The 20224-nt window shown below is 47.5% G+C and overlaps 1 protein-coding gene across 3 annotated transcripts in view; it reads left to right on the forward strand.

Annotated features, from left to right (window-relative positions):
* CDAN1 (codanin 1) overlaps positions 1-20224 on the forward strand; it is a 162905-nt gene that overhangs the window by 2233 nt on the left and 140448 nt on the right. For all 3 annotated transcript variants that reach the window (XM_077261534.1, XM_077261543.1, XM_077261552.1), the window contains exons 2-6: positions 1011-1696; positions 7424-7633; positions 8066-8247; positions 11749-11868; positions 13774-13852. In XM_077261534.1, coding sequence (XP_077117649.1) covers positions 1011-1696; positions 7424-7633; positions 8066-8247; positions 11749-11868; positions 13774-13852 — 1277 coding nt within the window. The remainder of the gene's footprint in view (positions 1-1010; positions 1697-7423; positions 7634-8065; positions 8248-11748; positions 11869-13773; positions 13853-20224) is intronic.

Genomic DNA, 20224 nt, shown 5'->3' on the forward strand with positions numbered 1-20224 from the left:
AATAAAGTTTTGTCCAACCACACAATGAAAAAGCGCAAATAAAAGCTAACAGGTGCAGAAATGCTACAGAAAATCTGCATCATCAAATACCCATGAAATACTTCAGCTTCAAATTAATCACGCTGGCTTATGCTAGATCAGTCTCACTGTAAGGCCGGAGTCACACTACCGGATAACACAGCCGAGTGCTATAGAAACCTCTCACTGCATTTGGATGTCACCCGAGTGCAGTGCGATTCCAGTTGACACCTGCAGCAAAGGAAATGGAGAAATAACTTTCTCAGTCTCCCCCGCAGCTGGGATCTAGTCCTGTCATGTGAGAGAATCGGAGTAAAGTAGTGTGACACTCAGCTCACGGTCACAGCAGAGCAGTAGCCGAGGGGCATTAGCATATCGCATCGGAGGCTTATGCGCTAGTGTGACTCTGAAAAGATGACTGAATGACGAATGGTGGTTCGTCTGATCATTTGACTGGTCACTATCTCTCCCAACTCCTCAATACGCAGTAGTGCGTGGCCAAGTGCTCTTGCTTTCTCTATGAGACAACCGCTGCCAGAGTCCTCTGGCGAAAGCTTAACTTGGCAAAAACATAAGGATCGGCAGTCCAACATAGGGTAAGTCAGATCGTTATCTCCCCTGACATCAGTTTTGGGAGGCCCCCATGCACATTAGATTGTTAGCCAAGGCCACTGACGTTTGTCTAGTGTATATGGGGGCCTTAGGTTTTAACAACCTCCTGGTTGACTTGCTTGTCCATTTTTTTGGGGTGCATCTTAAGCTACTGCTCATTGTAGCTAAGCCACTCCATTACCCATGTCGGCACACCCCTTTGACGAGAAAGATGTAATTAGTGTTTTAAAATGCATAAATACAAATTAGCGACACTCCTTTTTTTGTGACCTTTAACTACAGGGCACACTTCGTATAAGTTGGTTTTGCCTTTTATTTTGTTATTGCATTATAACCTGTAGCTCTGTATAATATGTATACACTGCTTGTTTGTTTAATAGGAAAGCCACGTTGATCCCACACTTGCCTCATTTTCTGTGCTTCGGAAAGACTTTGTTCCCTTTCTGCTTAATTTTCTGCGTGAACAGACCAGTCAGGTTCTGAGTTATGGGCCGTCTACCCCAGCCAAAACTCCAAATTCAAAGACTATTTCCAAAGCCGCCAGTGTTAGCAGCCAAAGAACCTACCCAGAGAAGAGAACCAACAACTCAACAGGACATCGAGGAAGCAGAATTCAGCTGTTTGCACAAACCTCCAATAGTTCAAGTGCCTCAGATATGGGTTTTCTGACCCCCAGTTCCGCACCCAGTGACTCCTCTTTTTTAAGGTCCAATTTTAGTAGAACGACTTTTCAAACTAGTCCTAACTCGAGTTGTAGTCCCCCCCAACATCACAATGAAAAGCGATCTGCACAAAAACCGAATCTTGGGAACTTTTTGGTGCTCACTCCAGAAGGACATACAACTAAACGGAACAGAAAGAAGAACAATACATCTAATCGTCATGTTTCTAAAGACACTAGTAAACGCTCCTTGGAAGATGAGGCACAAGGAGAGAACAGTCCTTGGAGTATGCGCAGGGGAAATCAAGGGAGCGCTAATTCAAGCACCTCCCCTAATAGTGTCCAGCTAAATATTAACAACTTAGAAGAATTTCCTCCTATGGGAGCTTCCAACGAGTCTTCAAGGTAAGAAAAATGAGAATTTCTCTTATGTTAAAGAACAAAAACACAGAGATAATCCATGTTGACTAACAAACAACCAGCTAATGTAAAAGGGAAATACAAATTTCTTCTGACTTGTAAGGTTTAGGGCTGTATTTAAACAACATAATAAGGCAGATATTTTGTGCCAAGCATCAGATAGAAGTCAGCAAGCTTTGGGAAAGGCTTTCCTAATCTTTCCACCCTTGGCATTACATCTACGTCCTCTGCAGAGAGGCATAATATGTGTACCCAGAGGCTACATGTCAATTTGTCACATTCAAGTTAATCTCAGTTTAGATTTCTCTGCAAAATTGCTCTTGATACATACATTGTAATCCCATTCCAAATGTAGAGGTGAAGTTTTTTTTTTTGTTTTTTTTTGAGAAGGTAAAAACCTTTCAAATTGCAAAATAATCACATGCAACTCTGCAATGTGCAATGTGTCAGCGCCGGCAGTAACAGCGGTGACGTCACCGCTGTGCTCTGCTTTACGGCCGACGCTGACACAGTCAGTGCAGGGAAGCTCTCGGCAGCAGCGCGTGCATTAGCAGCGCGTGCATTAGCAGCGCTCCTGCCGAAAGCAGTTTTAACCCTGTGGACGCCGGGGGACGTGACAGACATCAGAATGTGAGTATGTACTGTGTTTTTTTTTAACTTTTACAATGGTAACCAGGGTAAATATCGGGTTACTAAGCGTGGCCCTGCGCTTAGTAACCCGATATTTACCCTGGTTACAAGTGAACACATCGCTGGATCGGCGTCACACACGCCGATCCAGCGATGACAGCGGGTGATCAGCGACCAAAAAATGTTCCTGATCATTCCCCAACGACCAACGATCTCCCAGCAGGGGCCTGATCGTTGGTCGCTGTCACACATAACGAGATCGTTAGCGGGATCGTTGCTACGTCACCAAAAGCGTGACGTTTTAACGATATCGTTTTGTGTGACTCAGCCTTTATACAATTATATAGTAGATATGTCTGACTGTGGCTGGTCAGCACGTGTGGCCTCATCAGGGGATCTCTGTTCCTCCTTGCTGTTCTGCGACTGGAACCCTCCTCCCTGCTGTTCCCCAGGGACATGTGTTGATCCAGGTCTCTCACCTTAAGCCGCCGCCCTCCCATTAGCAGCCTCCTCTGACCTCGCAAAGCGTTCAAGCCGAGCGATCACCTCCATCTTCCTTTGGAATGTCGCGCTCGCCCTTGCCGCCGCCTCTGCAGTCTTGGCGCCATCTTGGGCCTGGGAACTTCCCGACGCTGCCGGCTCTTTCTGCCTCCTCTTCAAGCAGGACTCCTCTCCACCAGACCGCTCACTGCTGCTCCCCGGACCAGTGCACACTCCCAAGAGTTATTTCAGCGTTCGGCAGCGCCTCAGGTACTGGTATTAAGGGAGATTGTGGCAGGAGAGCTCCGCCGCACGTCCTCTCATATCGTGCGTTAGGCCACGCCATGTCGTGTTTGGAGAGCCCATGATGTGCCTAAACAGTGGAAACCCCCCACAAGTGACACCATTTTGGTAAGTAGACCCCCTAAGGAACTTTATCTAGATGTGTGGTGAGCTCTTTGAACGCCCAAGTGCTTAACAGAAGTTTCTAATGTAGAGCCGTAAAAATAAAAAATCATATTTTTGCATTTCAATTTCATTTGGAAATTAAGGTCCCAGAGTCTGGAGGAAGAGTGGAGAGGCACAATCCAAGCTGCCCGAGGTCTAGTGTGAAGTTTCCACAGTGATGGTTTGGGGAGCCATGTCATCTGCTGGTGTAGGTCCACTGTGTTTTATCAAGACCAAAGTCAGCGCAGCCGTCTACCAGGAAATTTTAGAGCACGTCATGCTTCCTTCTGCCGACAAACTTTTTGGAGATGGAAATTTAATAGTGATGAGCGAGTATACTTGTTGCTCGGGTTTTCCCCTAGCACGCTTCGGTGATCTCTGAGTATTTGTTAGCGCTCGGAGATTTAGTTTTCGTCCCCTCATCTGCATGATTTGCGTCTGCTGGACAGCTTGAATACATGTGGGGATTCCCTAGCAGCCAGGCAACCCCCACATGTACTCAGGCTGGCTAGCAGCCGTAAATCATTCAACTGAGTCAACAAAAACTAAATCTCCAAGCAATCACAAATACTCGCAGACCACCCAAGCGTGCTCAGGAGAACCCGAACTGCGAGTATACTCGCTCATCACTAAAATTTTACACTCTAGCATGACTTGGCACGTGTCCACACTGCCAAAAGTATCAATACCTGGTTTACAAACAACAGCTTCACTACTTGATTGGCCAGCGGATTCGCCTAACCTTAACCCCGTAGAGAATCTAGAAGGTATTGTCAAGAGGAAGATGAGACACCAGACCCATCAATGCAGACGAGCTGAAGGCTGCTATCAAAGCAACCTGGGCTTCCATAACACCTCAGCAGTGCCACAGGCTGATCGCCTCCATGCCACGCTGCATTGATGCAGTAATTGATTCAAAAGGAGCCCCGTCCAAGTATTGAGTGCATTTACTGAACATACATTTCAGTAGGCCAACATTTTGTATTTTAATATCATTTTTTAAGCTGGTGTTATAAAGTATTCTAATTTACTGAGATCATGACTTTTGGGTTTTCATTGGCTGTAAGCCATAATCATCAACATTAACAGAAATAAACACTTGAAATAGATCACTCTGCTTGTAATGACTATATATGAGTTTCACTTTTTGTATTGAAGAACTGAAATAAATTAACTTTTTGATATTCTAATTTTGTGCGAAGCGCCTGTATGTTCTCCCCATGTTTGCGTGGGTTTGCTTTCCTCCCACACTCCTAAGACATACTGATAGGAAATGTAGGTTGTGAACCCCAGTGGGATCAATGATGATTTCTGTAAAGCGCTGTGTGGTTAACGGCACTGTATAAGCAAGTAAATGTACCTGGCCGTACTGCATGACCATTAAATGCACACTTTGCTCATGTCAACCTATCGTTAACCACACAGGGATACATAACATACCATCAGTAGGAAGAAAGCTGAAATAGGTTATTGCGACTCACTGGGGAATAATTCCTTGTAACGTGGATGCTGCATCCTCATTTATGTAACATTTTTAATACAAATTAACGGAATCATCCATTATGGCAGCACTGTATCTTGTAAATGGTTTTGTGTATGATCCATCCTGCCTTGTAGAGTAGATCTATGAGGGGGTGTTATGCAAAATTATTTTAGTCACCATGTGATTTCTATTTTTACTTGTGGTTTCAAAGCTTTGTTGCTTAATTTACTACTATACAGTGCCTACTTTAGATACTGCTCAAAAAAATAAAGGGAACACTAAAATACCACATCCTAGATATCACTGAATGAAATATAACAGTTGTAAATCTTTATTCATTACATAGTGGAATGCGCTGAGAACAAAAAAACATAAATATGTTCAATGTAAATCAAAATTAGTATCCCATGGAGGTTTGGATTTGGAATGATAATCAAAGTGGAAAATCAAATTACAGGCTGATTCAACTTCAGTGGAAAAGCCTCAAGACAAAGAAATGATGCTCAGTAGTGTGTGTGGCCTCCATGTGATGTATGATCTCCCTACAATGCCTTGGCATGGTCCTCATGAGGCGGCAGATGTTCTCCTTAGGGATCTCCTCCCAGACCTGGATTAAAGTATCAGTCAACTCCTGGACATTCTGTGGCGCAATGTGACATTGGTGGATGGAGCGAGACATGATGTTCAAGATATGCTTGATTGGATTCAGGTCTGTGGAAAGGGCAGGTCAGTCCACATCAATGCCTTCATCATGCAGGAGCTGCTGACACACTGCAGCAACATAAGGCATAGCATTGTCATGCATCAGAAGGAACCCAAGGACCATTGTACCAGCACATGGTCTCACAATGGGTCTGAGGATTTCATCCCGGTACCTAATGGTAGCCAAGGTACCTCTGGTGAGCACATGGAGGGCTGTGTGGTCCTCCAAAGAAATGCCTCCCCACACCGTTGCTGACCCACTGCCAAACTTCGGTCATGCTGAAGGATGTTGCAGGCAGCAGAAAGTTCTCCACTGTGTGTCCAGACTCTGTCACATCTGTCATGTGTGCTCAGTGTGAACCTGCTCTCATCTTTGAAGCGCACAGGGCGCCAATGTCGAATCTGCCAATCTTGGTGTTCTGTGGCAATTGCCCTATACAGTATTGGTCTGTAAGCACCACAGCCATTTGTGGACATTGGGCCCTCCGACCACATTCAGGAAGTCTGTTTCTGACAGTTTAAACAGACACAAGGATGTTAGTGGCCTGCTGAAGGTCATTTTGCAGGGCTCTAGCGCTGCTCCTCCTGTTTCTCCTTGCACAAAGGAGGAGGTAGCGGTCCTACTGCTGGGTTGGTGCTCTCCTACGGCACCCTTCACATCTCCTGGTGTACTGGCCTGTCTCCTGGTATCTTCACTGTGCTCTGGACACTATATTAACAGACTCGGCTACACTTCTTGCCACAGCTCGCATTGATGTGCCATCCTGGATGAGCTCCACTTCCTGAACTATTTCTGTGCGTTGTACAGTAGACCCTGCCTCATGCTAATGTACCTTTAGGGGTGAGATCAATTATAAAATGCAAAAGCAACCCAAACAGCCAAAAACTGAGTGAGAAATGGTCCCTGGTCACCGTCTGCAGACCCACTCCTTTATAGGGGGTTGTCTTGCTAATTAACTATCATTTCAACCTGTTGTCTGTTCCATTTGTACAACAGCAGGAGAAATTGATTCACAATCGGTGTTTCATAACTAGATAGGTTGATTTCACTGGTGTGATTGACTTTGTTATTTTTTTTGCGTTCCCTTTATTTTTTGAGCAGTGTATATTGTACTCAGGTATGTGAGATTACAGTAACTGGCCTGTGTGTAGCAAGAGTAATCCACTGTTTCCTCTTTCTCTGGATGCCTGATTAGATGTTTTCTTAGGATGAAAGGGAAACTGTCATCATGTTTTTGCTTCCCCATCTGAGAGCAACTTGATGTTGAGACAGAGGCCCTGATTCCAGCAATGTGTCACTTACTGTCCTGCATACTGCAGTTTAGATAAAATCCCTGTTTTCTCTGCTGTAGATCTGACAGCTTTCTGAATTTTGAGCCTGTATAACTCCACCCACAACATTGGCATCTTTGTGTGTGAAGCTGTCAATCGGTGGGGGTGGGGTCAGACTCCTTGACAGCAGGTTTACTAGTCCTCTAATGATTTCCTGCTGATAAAGCAGTGATTTTGTCAAAACTGCATCAAACAGCCCAATAAGGCTATGTTCACATTAGCGTTGTGCGACGCAAGGTCGGGCGCCGCTGCGGCGACGCATGCGACATGCGCCCCTATATTTAACATGGGGGCACATGGACATGCGTTGCACTTGCGTTTTGTGACGCATGCGTAACTGCGGCGCACGCGTCAGGGCGCAGAGGACGCATCAAGTTGCATTTTTTGTGCGTCCAAAATCAAGCAAAAAAAGGACCGCATGCGTCACAAAACAATGCGTTTTGCATGCGTTGTGCGATGCGTCGCCGACGCAACACACAACAACGCAAATGTGAACGTAGCCTAAGTGACATTTCTGGAATGAGTCTCTTGCCGTACATCATGCTATTCTCAAATTAGGTAGTAAAAACCTGGTGACAGATTTCTTTTACGTAATATGAGTCTTAAGTTTAACATTGACATTTTTTTGCTTTGATCAGTAAACCAAAACCTTCACGAAGAATCAATCCTACACCAATCAATGACGTGCATAACAAGTCACAGCTTTGTTTTACCTCCACTCCGATCGCACCATCCAATATGGGGCACAGTCGTGCAGGAATGGACGTGTTTACCAGCGTTCAGGAAGGTGTCTGCACCCCTTATACTGGAAGCTTATGCGAAGAGCGGGAGATACTGCGCAAAGAAAGGTAGCGGCACTGTATGATTTCCATAAAGGATTCACTTAAACTAAGAGATTGGTCTGACAATTATGCTTATTGGAATCTATCACACTGAATATGGAGTATCAAGACCAATCTCCAGGCAGCAAGTCATAGAGCGTGAGAGCTGAGCAAATTGTTAAAATATTTTTTGTTATAATTCAATATAACGTTTCATTATAATTAGTATGATTAGGATAGACTGTTAATGCGTGACTGTGAGGATCTGACTTCTGGACTCAGGAGTCCTGTGTGCTGCGGTGATGATTAGTGTAAGCCAGCTTGTGTGTGGAAGGCTTTCAGTCATTGAGGGAGACTGCCCTCTGGACTGGTAAGCAAAGGAATGGGTGGCATTTTTCAAGCATTAAATAGCTAGTTTTATAATCTTAACAATTTTTTTCCCTCCTTTTAATATCCTAGGCATAAACTACTGCAGCAAACTTCATCTCCAGTTGTATTAGATCCAGTCACTCCGACCAAACAGAGTTACAGCAGAAACCTAAGTGTTTCTACCGATATTATGTCATCTGCCGATCCTGACAAAGTGTCCAGTAAAAACCATCTGAAGGTCATTGCTGAGCTTTATTCCGCTTGCATTACAGGTACTCTTCTCTTCATACCATTACCATTTGTTTTCTTACCCAATTTCTGTAACGTAAAGATATATTTCCATGACAGACCATTATGGCATAACGACAGAATATGCCATGAATTTCTCATAGATGCAGGTCCTGTTTCACCCTTATTGTAGATGCAGGTTCCATTGCACCCATATTGAGACAGTCTGTCCCCCGATTCCCAATCTGCCAAGCAGGGAACATATAGAAAAATGGCCCAGGCGTCTTTTGTAACTCCCATAAGCACAGAATTATAAAGTGGTGATAAACTACACATCTTTCTTCACCAGCAAGCGTCTGAGTTTTCGGGTAGCAGTTATTGCCCTTTTGCTGCTGCCATAACAATTTCTCTTGAAGTAATGGAGATAACTGCTGACATAACCAGCTTTCTGAAGTGTGAGGCCTGCTTTCTAGCCTATCAACGATGTACCACCAATGGGAAGAGTAAGACTGCTGTTTAACTCAGATGGGGATCGCAACACAATGCTCAAACTGGTATGCATGGTTCCCTCATCCCTATTCTGGTATGCATGGCCCCCACATCCCTATCCTGGTATGCATGGCTCCCTCATCCACCTCCTGGTATGCATACCTCCCTCCCTATCCTGCCTTGCATGGCCCCCTCATCCCTATCCTGCCTTGCATGGCCCCCTCATCCCTATCCTGCCTTGCATGGCCCCCTCATCCCTATCCTGCCTTGCATGTCCCCCTCATCCCTATCCTGCCTTGCATGGCCCCCTCATCCCTATCCTGCCTTGCATGGCCCCCTCATCCCTATCCTGCCTTGCATGGCCCTTCATCCCCATCCTGCCTTGTATGGCCCCCTCATCCCCATCCTGCCTTGCATGGCCCCCTCATCCCCATCCTGCCTTGCATGGCCTCCTCATCTCCATCCTGCCTTGCATGGCCCCCTCATCCCCATCCTGCCTTGCATGGCCTCCTCATCCCCATCCTGCCTTGCATGGCCTCCTCATCCCCATCCTGCCTTGCATGGCCTCCTCATCCCCATCCTGCCTTGCATGGCCTCCTCATCCCCATCCTGCCTTGCATGGCCTCCTCATCCCCATCCTGCCTTGCATGGCCTCCTCATCCCCATCCTGCCTTGCATGGCCTCCTCATCCCCATCCTGCCTTGCATGGCCTCCTCATCCCCATCCTGCCTTGCATGCCCTCCTCATCCCCATCCTGCCTTGCATGCCCTCCTCATCCCCATCCTGCCTTGCATGGCCTCCTCATCCCCATCCTGCCTTGCATGGCCTCCTCATCCCCATCCTGCCTTGCATGGCCTCCTCATCCCCATCCTGCCTTGCATGGCCTCCTCATCCCCATCCTGCCTTGCATGGCCTCCTCATCCCCATCCTGCCTTGCATGGCCTCCTCATCCCCATCCTGCCTTGCATGGCCTCCTCATCCCCATCCTGCCTTGCATGGCCTCCTCATCCCCATCCTGCCTTGCATGGCCTCCTCATCCCCATCCTGCCTTGCATGGCCTCCTCATCCCCATCCTGCCTTGCATGGCCTCCTCATCCCCATCCTGCCTTGCATGGCCTCCTCATCCCCATCCTGCCTTGCATGGCCTCCTCATCCCCATCCTGCCTTGCATGGCCTCCTCATCCCCATCCTGCCTTGCATGGCCTCCTCATCCCCATCCTGCCTTGCATGGCCTCCTCATCCCCATCCTGCCTTGCATGGCCTCCTCATCCCCATCCTGCCTTGCATGGCCTCCTCATCCCCATCCTGCCTTGCATGGCCTCCTCATCCCCATCCTGCCTTGCATGGCCTCCTCATCCCCATCCTGCCTTGCATGGCCTCCTCATCCCCATCCTGCCTTGCATGGCCTCCTCATCCCCATCCTGCCTTGCATGGCCTTCTCATCCCCATCCTGCCTTGCATGGCCTTCTCATCCCTATCCTTTAAACAGGAGAGTTGCCGGTCAGTCCGTGCATTGCGTTGCGTTCCGTTCCCTGTCTGAGTTATACAGTCGTCTTATTCTTTCTTAGGCTACTTTCACACTTACATAATTTGGCCTCCGTCGCAATGCGTCGTTTTGGAGAAAAAACGCATCCTGCAAAGTTGCCCGCAGGATGCGTTTTTTTTCTCCATAGACTTGTATTACCAACGCATCGCGACGTATGGACACACGTTCCATACGTCGTGCACTGGATGCGTCGGTATTTGGCGGACCGTCGTAGCGAAAAAACGTTTAAGGGAAGGTTTTTTCATACGTCGGGTCCTGCATTTTGAACTGCGCAGGCGCTGCCGGAACTCCACCTCCTCCTCCCTGGGACTTCATAATGGGCAGCGGATGCATTGAAACACTGCATCCGCTGCCCACGTTGTGCAAAAAATCACCACTGTCCGTTGGTACGTTGCGCCGACGCTATGTGACGGCCCTGTACTGACGGAAGTGTGAAAGAAGCCTTAATGCCGTTAATTAACGGGCAGAGCAAAGTACTGCAGTGCGCAGGTGCCGGGAAAGGTCAGAGAGGGCCTGCGCACTGCAGTAACTTTGCTCTGCCCTCAACAGGGCAGACAAAGTACGCCTGCGCCAGAGCCACAGCGTGAATACAAGAAGAAGTCGTCATCGTAAGAAAATGGGAGGGACCGGACTGTGATGCCCATCGGACCAGAACCGGACCGGGACCGCCCCTGGGTGAGTATAATCTAACCTCTTTTTCTCATCTTTCAGGATACATCGGGGCTTATCTACAGCATTCCAGAATGCTGTAGATAAGTCCCTTGATGCTGGTGGGCTTAGCTCACCTTCGATTTTGGGGGTGACGGGTTCCCTTTAAAAAAAACTAAAATGACTCGCTTGGTATGTCTGTTGCCATCTCTGGCTCAATGCTGCAGTGGTCCATGCCCCTCTTCATTTTTCTGTCGTGTTGGCATACTGTACATCCATGAGACTTTCTTCAGTGATCACATGAACATACATCAAGTTATTGCTTCAGGAAAATAAACTCCTGCGGAGCCGCAGTAGATTTGATCAGCACCTATGTAATCTGACAGGCGAATATTTGTGGTATGTTGTTTTGTTGTTTTTTTAATTTTTTTTTTTTTTAACATGTCCTGCAGCGAGAGTAACTTCTCGAGGACTCAGAAAACCTCTTTTCTACTTTCTGACTGCGAACGATGAATGTCTGCCAGTGGGGTACATGAAACATGTTGTTTAATAGCCTGATGATACATTTCCATATGCACAGACGGTCATTGTTCTCTGCAGCACATGTCCCATTTAATGAAGACGATGTGCTGCTGAGAGCAATGCCAGCTTAAAAATGATTACACCTGATGTGTATTTCTTGTTTATTGGGTTATTGCTACCGCTATTTAGTCAGCCTAATAATCAGGAACAATGGCTTATAAGAAAGCTTTCCCAAATTATCGGCCTGTGTAAAAAAAAATGTTCCAGAGAGATAACATTATTAATAATTCAAATTTTTTCCCTTTTTTTTTTTTTATCGCCTATCTTTTTTTTTCTACAGAAAATTTGGTGCCTAATATATTTTTGGAGTTCTTTTTTATTCTGCAATTGCTGACATCCAGGGGACCATCTGGTATTGAAGACACTAAATGTGTGCTGGAGATCACTCGAGGAATCAAAGGTATAGGACTCCAGTGTATGGCGTACATTGTAATCCGAGCAGTGTATATATAAGCATCCTGTAGGTGTTAGGCCATGTGCACACGTTCAGGATTTTTCGCGTTTTTTCGTTATAAAAACGTGATAAAAGCGCGAAAAAAACGCTAATTTATGCCTCCTATTATTTACAGTGTATTCCGCATTTTTTGTGCAAATGTTGCGATTTTTTCCGCGAAAAAATCGCATTGCGGAAAAAAAAGCAACATGTTCATTAAAAATGCGGAATTGCGGGGATTCCGCACACCTAGGAGTGCATTGATCTGCTTACTTCCCGCACGGGGATGTGCACACCATGCGGGAAGTAAGCAGATTATGTGCGGTTGGTACCCAGGGTGGAGGAAAGGAGACTCTCCTCCACGCACTGGGCACCATATAATTGGTCGAAAAAAAAGAATTAAAATAAAAAAAGTCATATACTCACCTTCGATGTCCCCGGAGTGTTCCCGCCTCTCACCGCTGCATGCTGCCGCTTCTGTTCCTATAGATGGTGTGGTTCAGGACCTGCGGTGACGTCACTGTCTTGTGATTGGTCGCGTGACCGCTCATGTGACCGCTCGCGACCAATCACAAGCCGTGACGTCACCGAAGGCCCTGAACCACACCGGCATCTATAGGAACGGAGGCTGCAGAGGGTGAGTATAACCATTTTTTTATTTTTTTTATTATTTTTAAACATTCTATCTTTTACTATAGATGCTGCATAGGCTGCATCTATAGTAAAAAGTTGGTCACACTTGTCAAACAGTATGTTTGACAAGTGTGACCAACCTGTCAGTCAGTTTTCCAAGCGATGCTACAGATCGCTTGGAAAACTTTAGCATTCTGCAAGCTAATTACACTTGCAAAATGCTAAAAAAAAGCAAAAAAAAAAAAATGCGGATTTCTTGCAGAAAATTTCCGGTTTTCTTCAGGAAATTTCTGCAAGAAATCCGGACGTGTGCACATACCCTTATATACAAGCATTCAAGGGGATTTTCTGGCTGTAGACTTACTTCTTGCAGTTACTGCATGTGCTGTATAATTCTAACTTTATTAATGTTATATTGAGCGAAGCACAGGACTATCTAGTTGCCAGGTGATCGCATCTAACCTAATCATACCATGTTGTCTTTTTACCGTCCACTCGTTCTATCCAGGGAAATCATAACAGTGTGGCATTTGCACACTGCCACAATTCAGCAATCTGCAGTCACATGCAGTTAGGCCGGAAATTTGTCTAAATCCTGGAAAACCTTAGTTACCCTTAGCACTTCATTATTATGGGAGTGGCAGTAGTTTGATTGAAGCTACCAGGCTGTCATAGTAGAAATCATGTAACATTACACTTCATTATAAGTAAGGCTGGGTTCACACAATGGGCGTGCGCTAGCGATGTGCCGTCATTGAGTGATGGACCCTGGGAAGCTGGCTGCAGCGTTTCCGGGTCCGTCACTGCTAGCGCAGATAGAGCATCTGCTAGCTCTATCTGCGCTACCGCGATGGCAAGTTGGCACTTGCGTTAACAGCAGCCTGTTAACGCATGTGTTGAACGGGCTGCTGTTAACGCAATGTGAACCTAGCCTTAGTGTGAGATTAGTAGGTATTTTTTTGCTTTATTTTTTCATCAAAATTTTACTTTAAAATGATACAGTATAGGATAAAAAAATCACAGCGTCATTGTTGCCTTCTGTTTTCTTATGTGAGACTTGCTGCTTGCTGTTTAAATACCGCCTGACAAGTGTATTTTTTTTACATTTTTTTTTTTTTATTGAATTTTAAAAGTATAATAAAACACAGCCTATCCCATCCCCATTCTGTTGATGATATGTATCAGGCCTTCATGAAATACATACATACCTCGGCAATATATTTTCCCCTTATTTTTCAGATGCTGTGGAACAGAAGCACTTTCTGAGTGTACACAATTGTGTGTATTTTGCTGTTCTGGTCCTGGACTTGCAGTTTAAGTATGATGCTTTTTCTGTTTAGCCATAGTTACCTCGTATGTTTCATGATGGGATACTTATTTAATTCACCTATACTAATTAAAGCTCTGGTCATACTTTTTTGCTGATGCTTTGGGGTTTTCTGGTATTATTGCTGAGAAGAATGAATGTTATCTGCAGTATTACTCTTGCTTTTGAAAAAAAAACAAAAAACGTGAAAGTTCCATATGAAGATCATATAGATTGTCAGGATGTTCAACATGGCGTCTGTGAAGTTTTCATGGTTGTATTTTGAACAAAAGCTATAGCAATAGTGCGAATAAAGCCTATAATGATTGTGGGTCTTATACATCTAATTAACAAACAATGCAAGTCTGTCTCAATTGTTGAGTCCTATACTGAAGCACCCTTATCAGACTATCATTTCTGATGACGGCTTAGTCTACGTTCACATTTGCTTTGTTGGGCGCAATGTCGCCGACGCAACGCAAAACGCATACACAACGCAGCATTTTCTCCTTCGCCTCATTGGGGGATACAGACCGTGGGTGTTATGCTGCTTGCCACTAGGAGGACACTAAGTGATACAAAGAAAGTTAGCTCCTCCCCTGCAGTATACACCCTCCTGCTGGCTCTCAGCTAACCAGTTCTTGCTTAGTGTCTGTAGGAGGCACTTGGGTCTGTTTTCAGACCCCAACATTTTTTATTTTTATTTTCTGTAAATTTTTGTTTTTTAATTAACGGAGTGAAGGGGGCGACGGATTCCTTTCTAGGGTCCGCTCTCCCCCGAACCATCAACAGGCAAGCACGGCGAGTATACCTCCCCGTACCTTTCCTGCGACAACTGGGGCACGCCTAATCTACTCTAGGGCGACGGTTCCTATACGGTCCCGATCTCCCCCCTGTAAGATGGCGAGCACATAGAGTATACCTCTTATGTGCATCTCCCGGGCTCCTCCACAATTAAGCCCTCACCTGTTGGCGTCATGTAGTCCCCCAGTAGCCGTAAGTCCCCTGCGGCAGGCACAGCCATAAGTCCCCTGCGGCAGGCACATATGAAGATGGACAGAGACTCTCTATTCCCCGGCCAAGGGAGGATCGATTGAGCTTATTCCCTCGCAATAGAGGCTGCATCTCTATTTGGTGGTGGTGAGTAGTTTCCTTCCTCACGCTGCCTGCGTGGAAGGTGCGGTCCTGGTCCCTGGGGAGAGGTGCCGCTGGCCGGACGCCAGCGGCAATCATTCGGCGCTACGTCGCGGCCCGCCGACGCGCTCCACCGGCAGGCTCCATAAATTTAGTCCCCGGCTTTTTCAGCCGGACTAGGCCGCAGTTGAAATCCCCGCCAACCGCCGGAACCCCGCCCAGCTTACTTCAGGGGCGACGGTGCCTTCACGGTCCCGATCTCCCCACACCAGCAGCAGGCGACCACATGGAGTGTCTCCTCCATGTATCCTCTCCTGCAGCCAGGCCTAATGCTGGACGACTGGCCCTGTCCACCCGGGGGCTGAACTCCGTGGATGTACAGAGGCCCCTTTCTATGGCGTCCGAGCAGCCCCCACTGTCCCACCACTGTGAAAGCGGATGGCACAAGGAGGCGGACGGTTCCTCTCCACCTCCCTAACAAAAGGGATGATGGATTGAGGTTTATCCCTCTATCCCTGCACCGTCCACGCTGCAATACCCGACATCCGCGGCGGCTCCATGCCGGGACGCGCACCGTTGGTGAGTGGATCCTGCCAGCGATGGGCTTCTGCAGCGGGATATTCACAGGCAGTCTCAGGCTTCCCTGTCGCCCACCTCCCTGAGGTAACGCTCCAGCCGGCTACAAAATTTAGCCCCCGGCTTCGGCCGATGTTTAGGCCGCACCCCGGAAGCGCACTGTGGCGCCCTAAGGCAGCTCTGCCTTTTTTCCTGGCGCTTTTCGCCTGGCACGGAAGCGCTCAATTTTTTCGAGCAACGCCCCTCATTTCTACGCTGGCGCCGGCTGCAGAAATTTAGGCCCCGGCTTGGGCCTATTCATGGAAGTCTCGAGGCTCCGCCCACGTCGTGCCTGTGGCTCTGCCCCCCCTGAATTGGCGCTTCTCGCTCGCTGCGTGATTTTACCTAAACCCGCATGACCAGTATTCCTGGTCTTAAAGGCACATGACCAGTATTCCCTGGTCTTAAAGGCACACGACCAGTATTCCCTGGTCTTAAAGGCACACGACCAGTATTCCCTGGTCTTAAAGGCACACGACCAGTATTCCCTGGTCTTAAAGGCACACGACCAGTATTCCCTGGTCTTAAAGGCACATGACCAATCCGAAGCTGGTCATAAATGAGGAGCCCTCTGCCGCTGATCCCAGTTTATCCCAGTGTAACTAGTTCCCTCAGTGGACTTCGTCACTGCCGCAACCCATGGTTTTTCTGACCAAGAAATTGAATCCCTCCGTGATCCCTCCGTGGCTCGGAGTGCTCGCAGGACCGATATACATGGTCCCTCTCCTACATGGGATCCGTCGTCGGCTAGCAGGGGCCGCGAGTCTTCTAGAAATGTACAGGCATCTACAAAACGGAAGTTCTCATTTCATGATCTCTCTCCAAGGATTTGCTGACAACAAGACTCTGAACACGGATCGGATATTGCCTTGGACCTGGACTTGCCAGAGTTTCAGTAAAGGATGACTCGCCTATTTATATCATCATCCAATCTCTGTACATTGACGAGGACTCCGGTCCTGCTCTAGACTACACAGTGTCCCTCATAAGGAGACTAAACTCCCTCGTAGAGCATTTGTCATCCAGTCCGGATATGCGATTCACTGGACAGAAGCCTCTACATGGGGCGCCATGCCTGGTCTGATTTTTAAGGGCGACAGGCCCTTTAAAGGGCGCCGATCTCCCCACACCATCAACAGACGGGCACATGGAGTGTCGCCTCCAGGTATCCTCTTCTGCATCCAGGCCTAACGCCAGACAACCTGTCCTGTCCACCCTGAGACCTGAACTCTGTGGATGTACATAGGCACCCTTTTCGGGCGTCTGAGCAACCCCCTCTGCATCACCACTATTTAACAGAAGATGCAAGAAGGCGGATGTTCCCTCTCCACTTCCCTGTTAAGAGGATGGTGGATCGAGGGTTCCTAATTTTTAACTCTGCAATGACCTGCTGGAAGCAGCCGCGCATTCTGCCACTTGGCAGATTAACCGGGTACAATCTCCTGTGGTTTACCTACCAGTATCCCTGCCCAATGTGTCATCAATTAAAAATGCCACGATCTGTCAAATAGCAAATCTGGTTTGTTCCGTTTTGCGGCTACGGGTCCAGCCCTCTACCCTCCCTAGCCGCCGCATGGATTGCTAGAGCAACGGTCTCCTGCCTGGAGATCTTAACTACTTTGATTCACACCAGTAACCCTTTCCTGAAGACAGTACAGCTGGTCAATCAAATCTTTTGAGCGGGAGACTAACGAAGGATCGTACGTTCCTACAGCCCCGACCAACAGTGAAAGGGTTGTCCGGGACAGTCTAGATCTAAGGGATCTTGGTTCCTAAAAGAGGAACGAGAAGTAGGACCGAACCCGGACCTCAAACTTCTAACAACCTTTCACAAGGTTCTTCTTCGAATGGAGTTCCTCCGCTCAGCCATTACTTCAACAGAAAAAGGTGCAGTTTCTGGCATCCATCGACATTTGGGATGCTTACCCTCTTCAAAAATTCCTTCGCTTTTCTATTCGTGAACAGCATTTAAGTCACGACCTTGTCCTTCGGCCTTGCTACCGCACCCAGAGTGTTCGCAAGGGTCATGGCGGCTGTCATGTTCCTCTTGCACCTAGAGGCGTGGTCGTCCTGCCCTGTTTGGCCGACTGTTTACCTGCCCTTGCAGGACTACGCTAAGTCGTCTATATCACTTGCGATACCCTCTCACCTGGGCTGGTGACTAGACTTAGACAACTTCTCATTTCCATCCCAGCAGATATCCTTTTTGAGGATGATCCGGTACTCTTCCAGAAGGGTGGTATATCTCCCTCCAGACAAGGTCATGGTCCTTCAACAGGGAGCTCGCGCACTTGCTCACTCATCCCCTCATTTCATTCGATTTGCTGGGAGGGTTCTGAGGAAAAAATGGAGACAACAATGGAAGCAGTTTCCTTCGCTCCGTTAGTTTTCAGCAAGTCAAGCAGACTTTCAGACGATAGTCTCTGAGCTCCTTCTTCATCCAGGGCCTTTCTCCCGGTTCAATGGTTACTAGCAACTTCCAATGCCAGTCCTCTTCTCCCGATCATTGCTCTGGAGATCCAAAAGGTAGTCCTACAGTAGGTCCACTGCCTTATGGCGGATCAACCCATCTGAATTCAATTAGACAATGCCACGGCTGTGCCATACGTCAATCATCTAGCAGGTACCCACGTTCAGGCACCATGGCCAAGGTACCTCACATTCTCACATGGGCCGAGATCTATCACTCGGTGATCTCGGCAGTACATATCCCAGGAGTATAACTCTGGGCTGCGAACATATTCAGCCGTCAGGGTTTCGCCTCAAGTGAGTGGGAACTTCACCTGGAAGTCTTCCATCAGACCTGCCTTCACTGGAGCTCTCCAGCTGTAGTTCGGATGGCGTCCTGACTGATCGCCTGTGTACTCGAGTTTGTCGTTCGGCCTCGAGATCCAAGAGCCATCGCACTGCATGCTCTGGTTCTTCCGTGGTACCAGTTTCCACAACTCCCCGTTCACTACTTCCGAAAGTTTTTCAGAAGCAGAAAGGGCCCCAGTGATCCTCGGAAATCCGCACTGACCACGTCAGTTTGTTTGCTTGCGGAGCTGGTAGCTTTCTGCCTTTCTGCAACAAAACTGCAAGTAGGGACCACCTCGCAGGAAGTTTTCACTTGTAGTTCTTCCCTATCGCATGCCGTTAGATCATTGGGATCTATTCTATTAGGGAAGGTCGCCCCTTTTTTCTCGGCGATATCCTCATCCTGACGAGTCTTCGGTGCTAACGGGTCCTTTCAGACTTTTTTTTCCCTTATTTCCTTCAAGGCAAGGTTGTCCTCAGGCCTTCCCCGTCCCTTGTTACCAAGGTGGTATTGTATTACCACTGTTATGAGGGCATAGTTCTTCCCTCATCTCTTTCAGCACCAGTCCACAAAATGGAATGAGTTCCCCATATTCCGGACGAAGCGAGTGCTCTGAGTAGGTATGTCTCGAGGACGGCGTCCTTCCGAAGGTTGGACACTGTATCTTGGGCTTCCTGACAGTAAGAGGAAGGCTTCCTGACGTTTACAGGAAGGGTTTAGCCGTCTTCATCGGCCATTTAGCCTGGTGTATTCCTTTCACCATCCAGGAGTCCTTCCGTGTTAGATGTCAGCCTATCTCCGTCTATCGTGGGTTCTAGGCACCAGGCGTCGACAAGACACGCCTGCAAGCTTGCGGATTCGTCCAGTCCGCATGCATTCTTCAAGCATTATAATTCCCAGGCTTCCACAGATGTGAGTCTGGGCAGGCGGACTCTGCAGGCCGCGGTGGCGCACTTGTAAGTAGCGGTTACACAGGGCCTGATCTGATGTTGTCCCCACCCAGGGACTGCTTTGGTACATCCCACGGTCTGTGTCTCCCAATGAGGCGAAGGAGAAAGAGGGATTTTTGTGTACTCACCGTAAAATCCTTTTCTCCAAGCCAATCATTGGGGGACACAGCTCCCACCCTGGTATTGGCTTATGCTTGTTTTTATAATCTGATATGCTATACTCTCATATATAATATGACATGCTGTAAGCTAATATGTTGTTACTGATCTCCTACTGCTTTTTGCACCGAACTGGTTAGCTGAGAGCCAGCAGGAGGGTGTATACTGCAGGGGAGGAGCTAACTTTCTTTGTATCACTTAGTGTCCTCCTAGTGGCAAGCAGCATAACACCCACGGTCTGTGTCCCCCAATGATTGGCTCGGAGAAAAGGATTTTACGTTGAGTACACAAAAATCCCTCTTTTTGACGCATGCGTTCAACGTTTACATGAATTTGGCCGCAGAAAAACTGCATCATGTAGCGTCGGCTGCGCCCGGACTGTTGCGCCCAAATGACGCATGCGTCAGACAACGCTAGATAACGCATACCGGCGCATGCCCATGCGCCCCCCCATGTTAAAGATGGGGGCGCATGACGCATGCGTCGGTATCCGTCGGCGACGCTGCGCCCAACAACGCAAATTTCAACGTAGCCTTATCCACCTAATGTTTTTGCAGTAGGGAGGTGTAGTTCCCATAATGATTAATTTAATTTTTCTAATATATTAGGAAAATTGCTAATTGCGCTTACTTTTGGAGGATTTTAGATGTACTAGGCATGTTGTATATGCAGGAATCTCAGACTTGCATCACCTAGAAAGACTGTAGAAAGTTAAGGTGTAAGCACATC

This window comes from Ranitomeya variabilis, chromosome 1 (assembly GCF_051348905.1).
Source record: "Ranitomeya variabilis isolate aRanVar5 chromosome 1, aRanVar5.hap1, whole genome shotgun sequence".
Classification (NCBI taxonomy): domain Eukaryota; kingdom Metazoa; phylum Chordata; class Amphibia; order Anura; family Dendrobatidae; genus Ranitomeya; species Ranitomeya variabilis.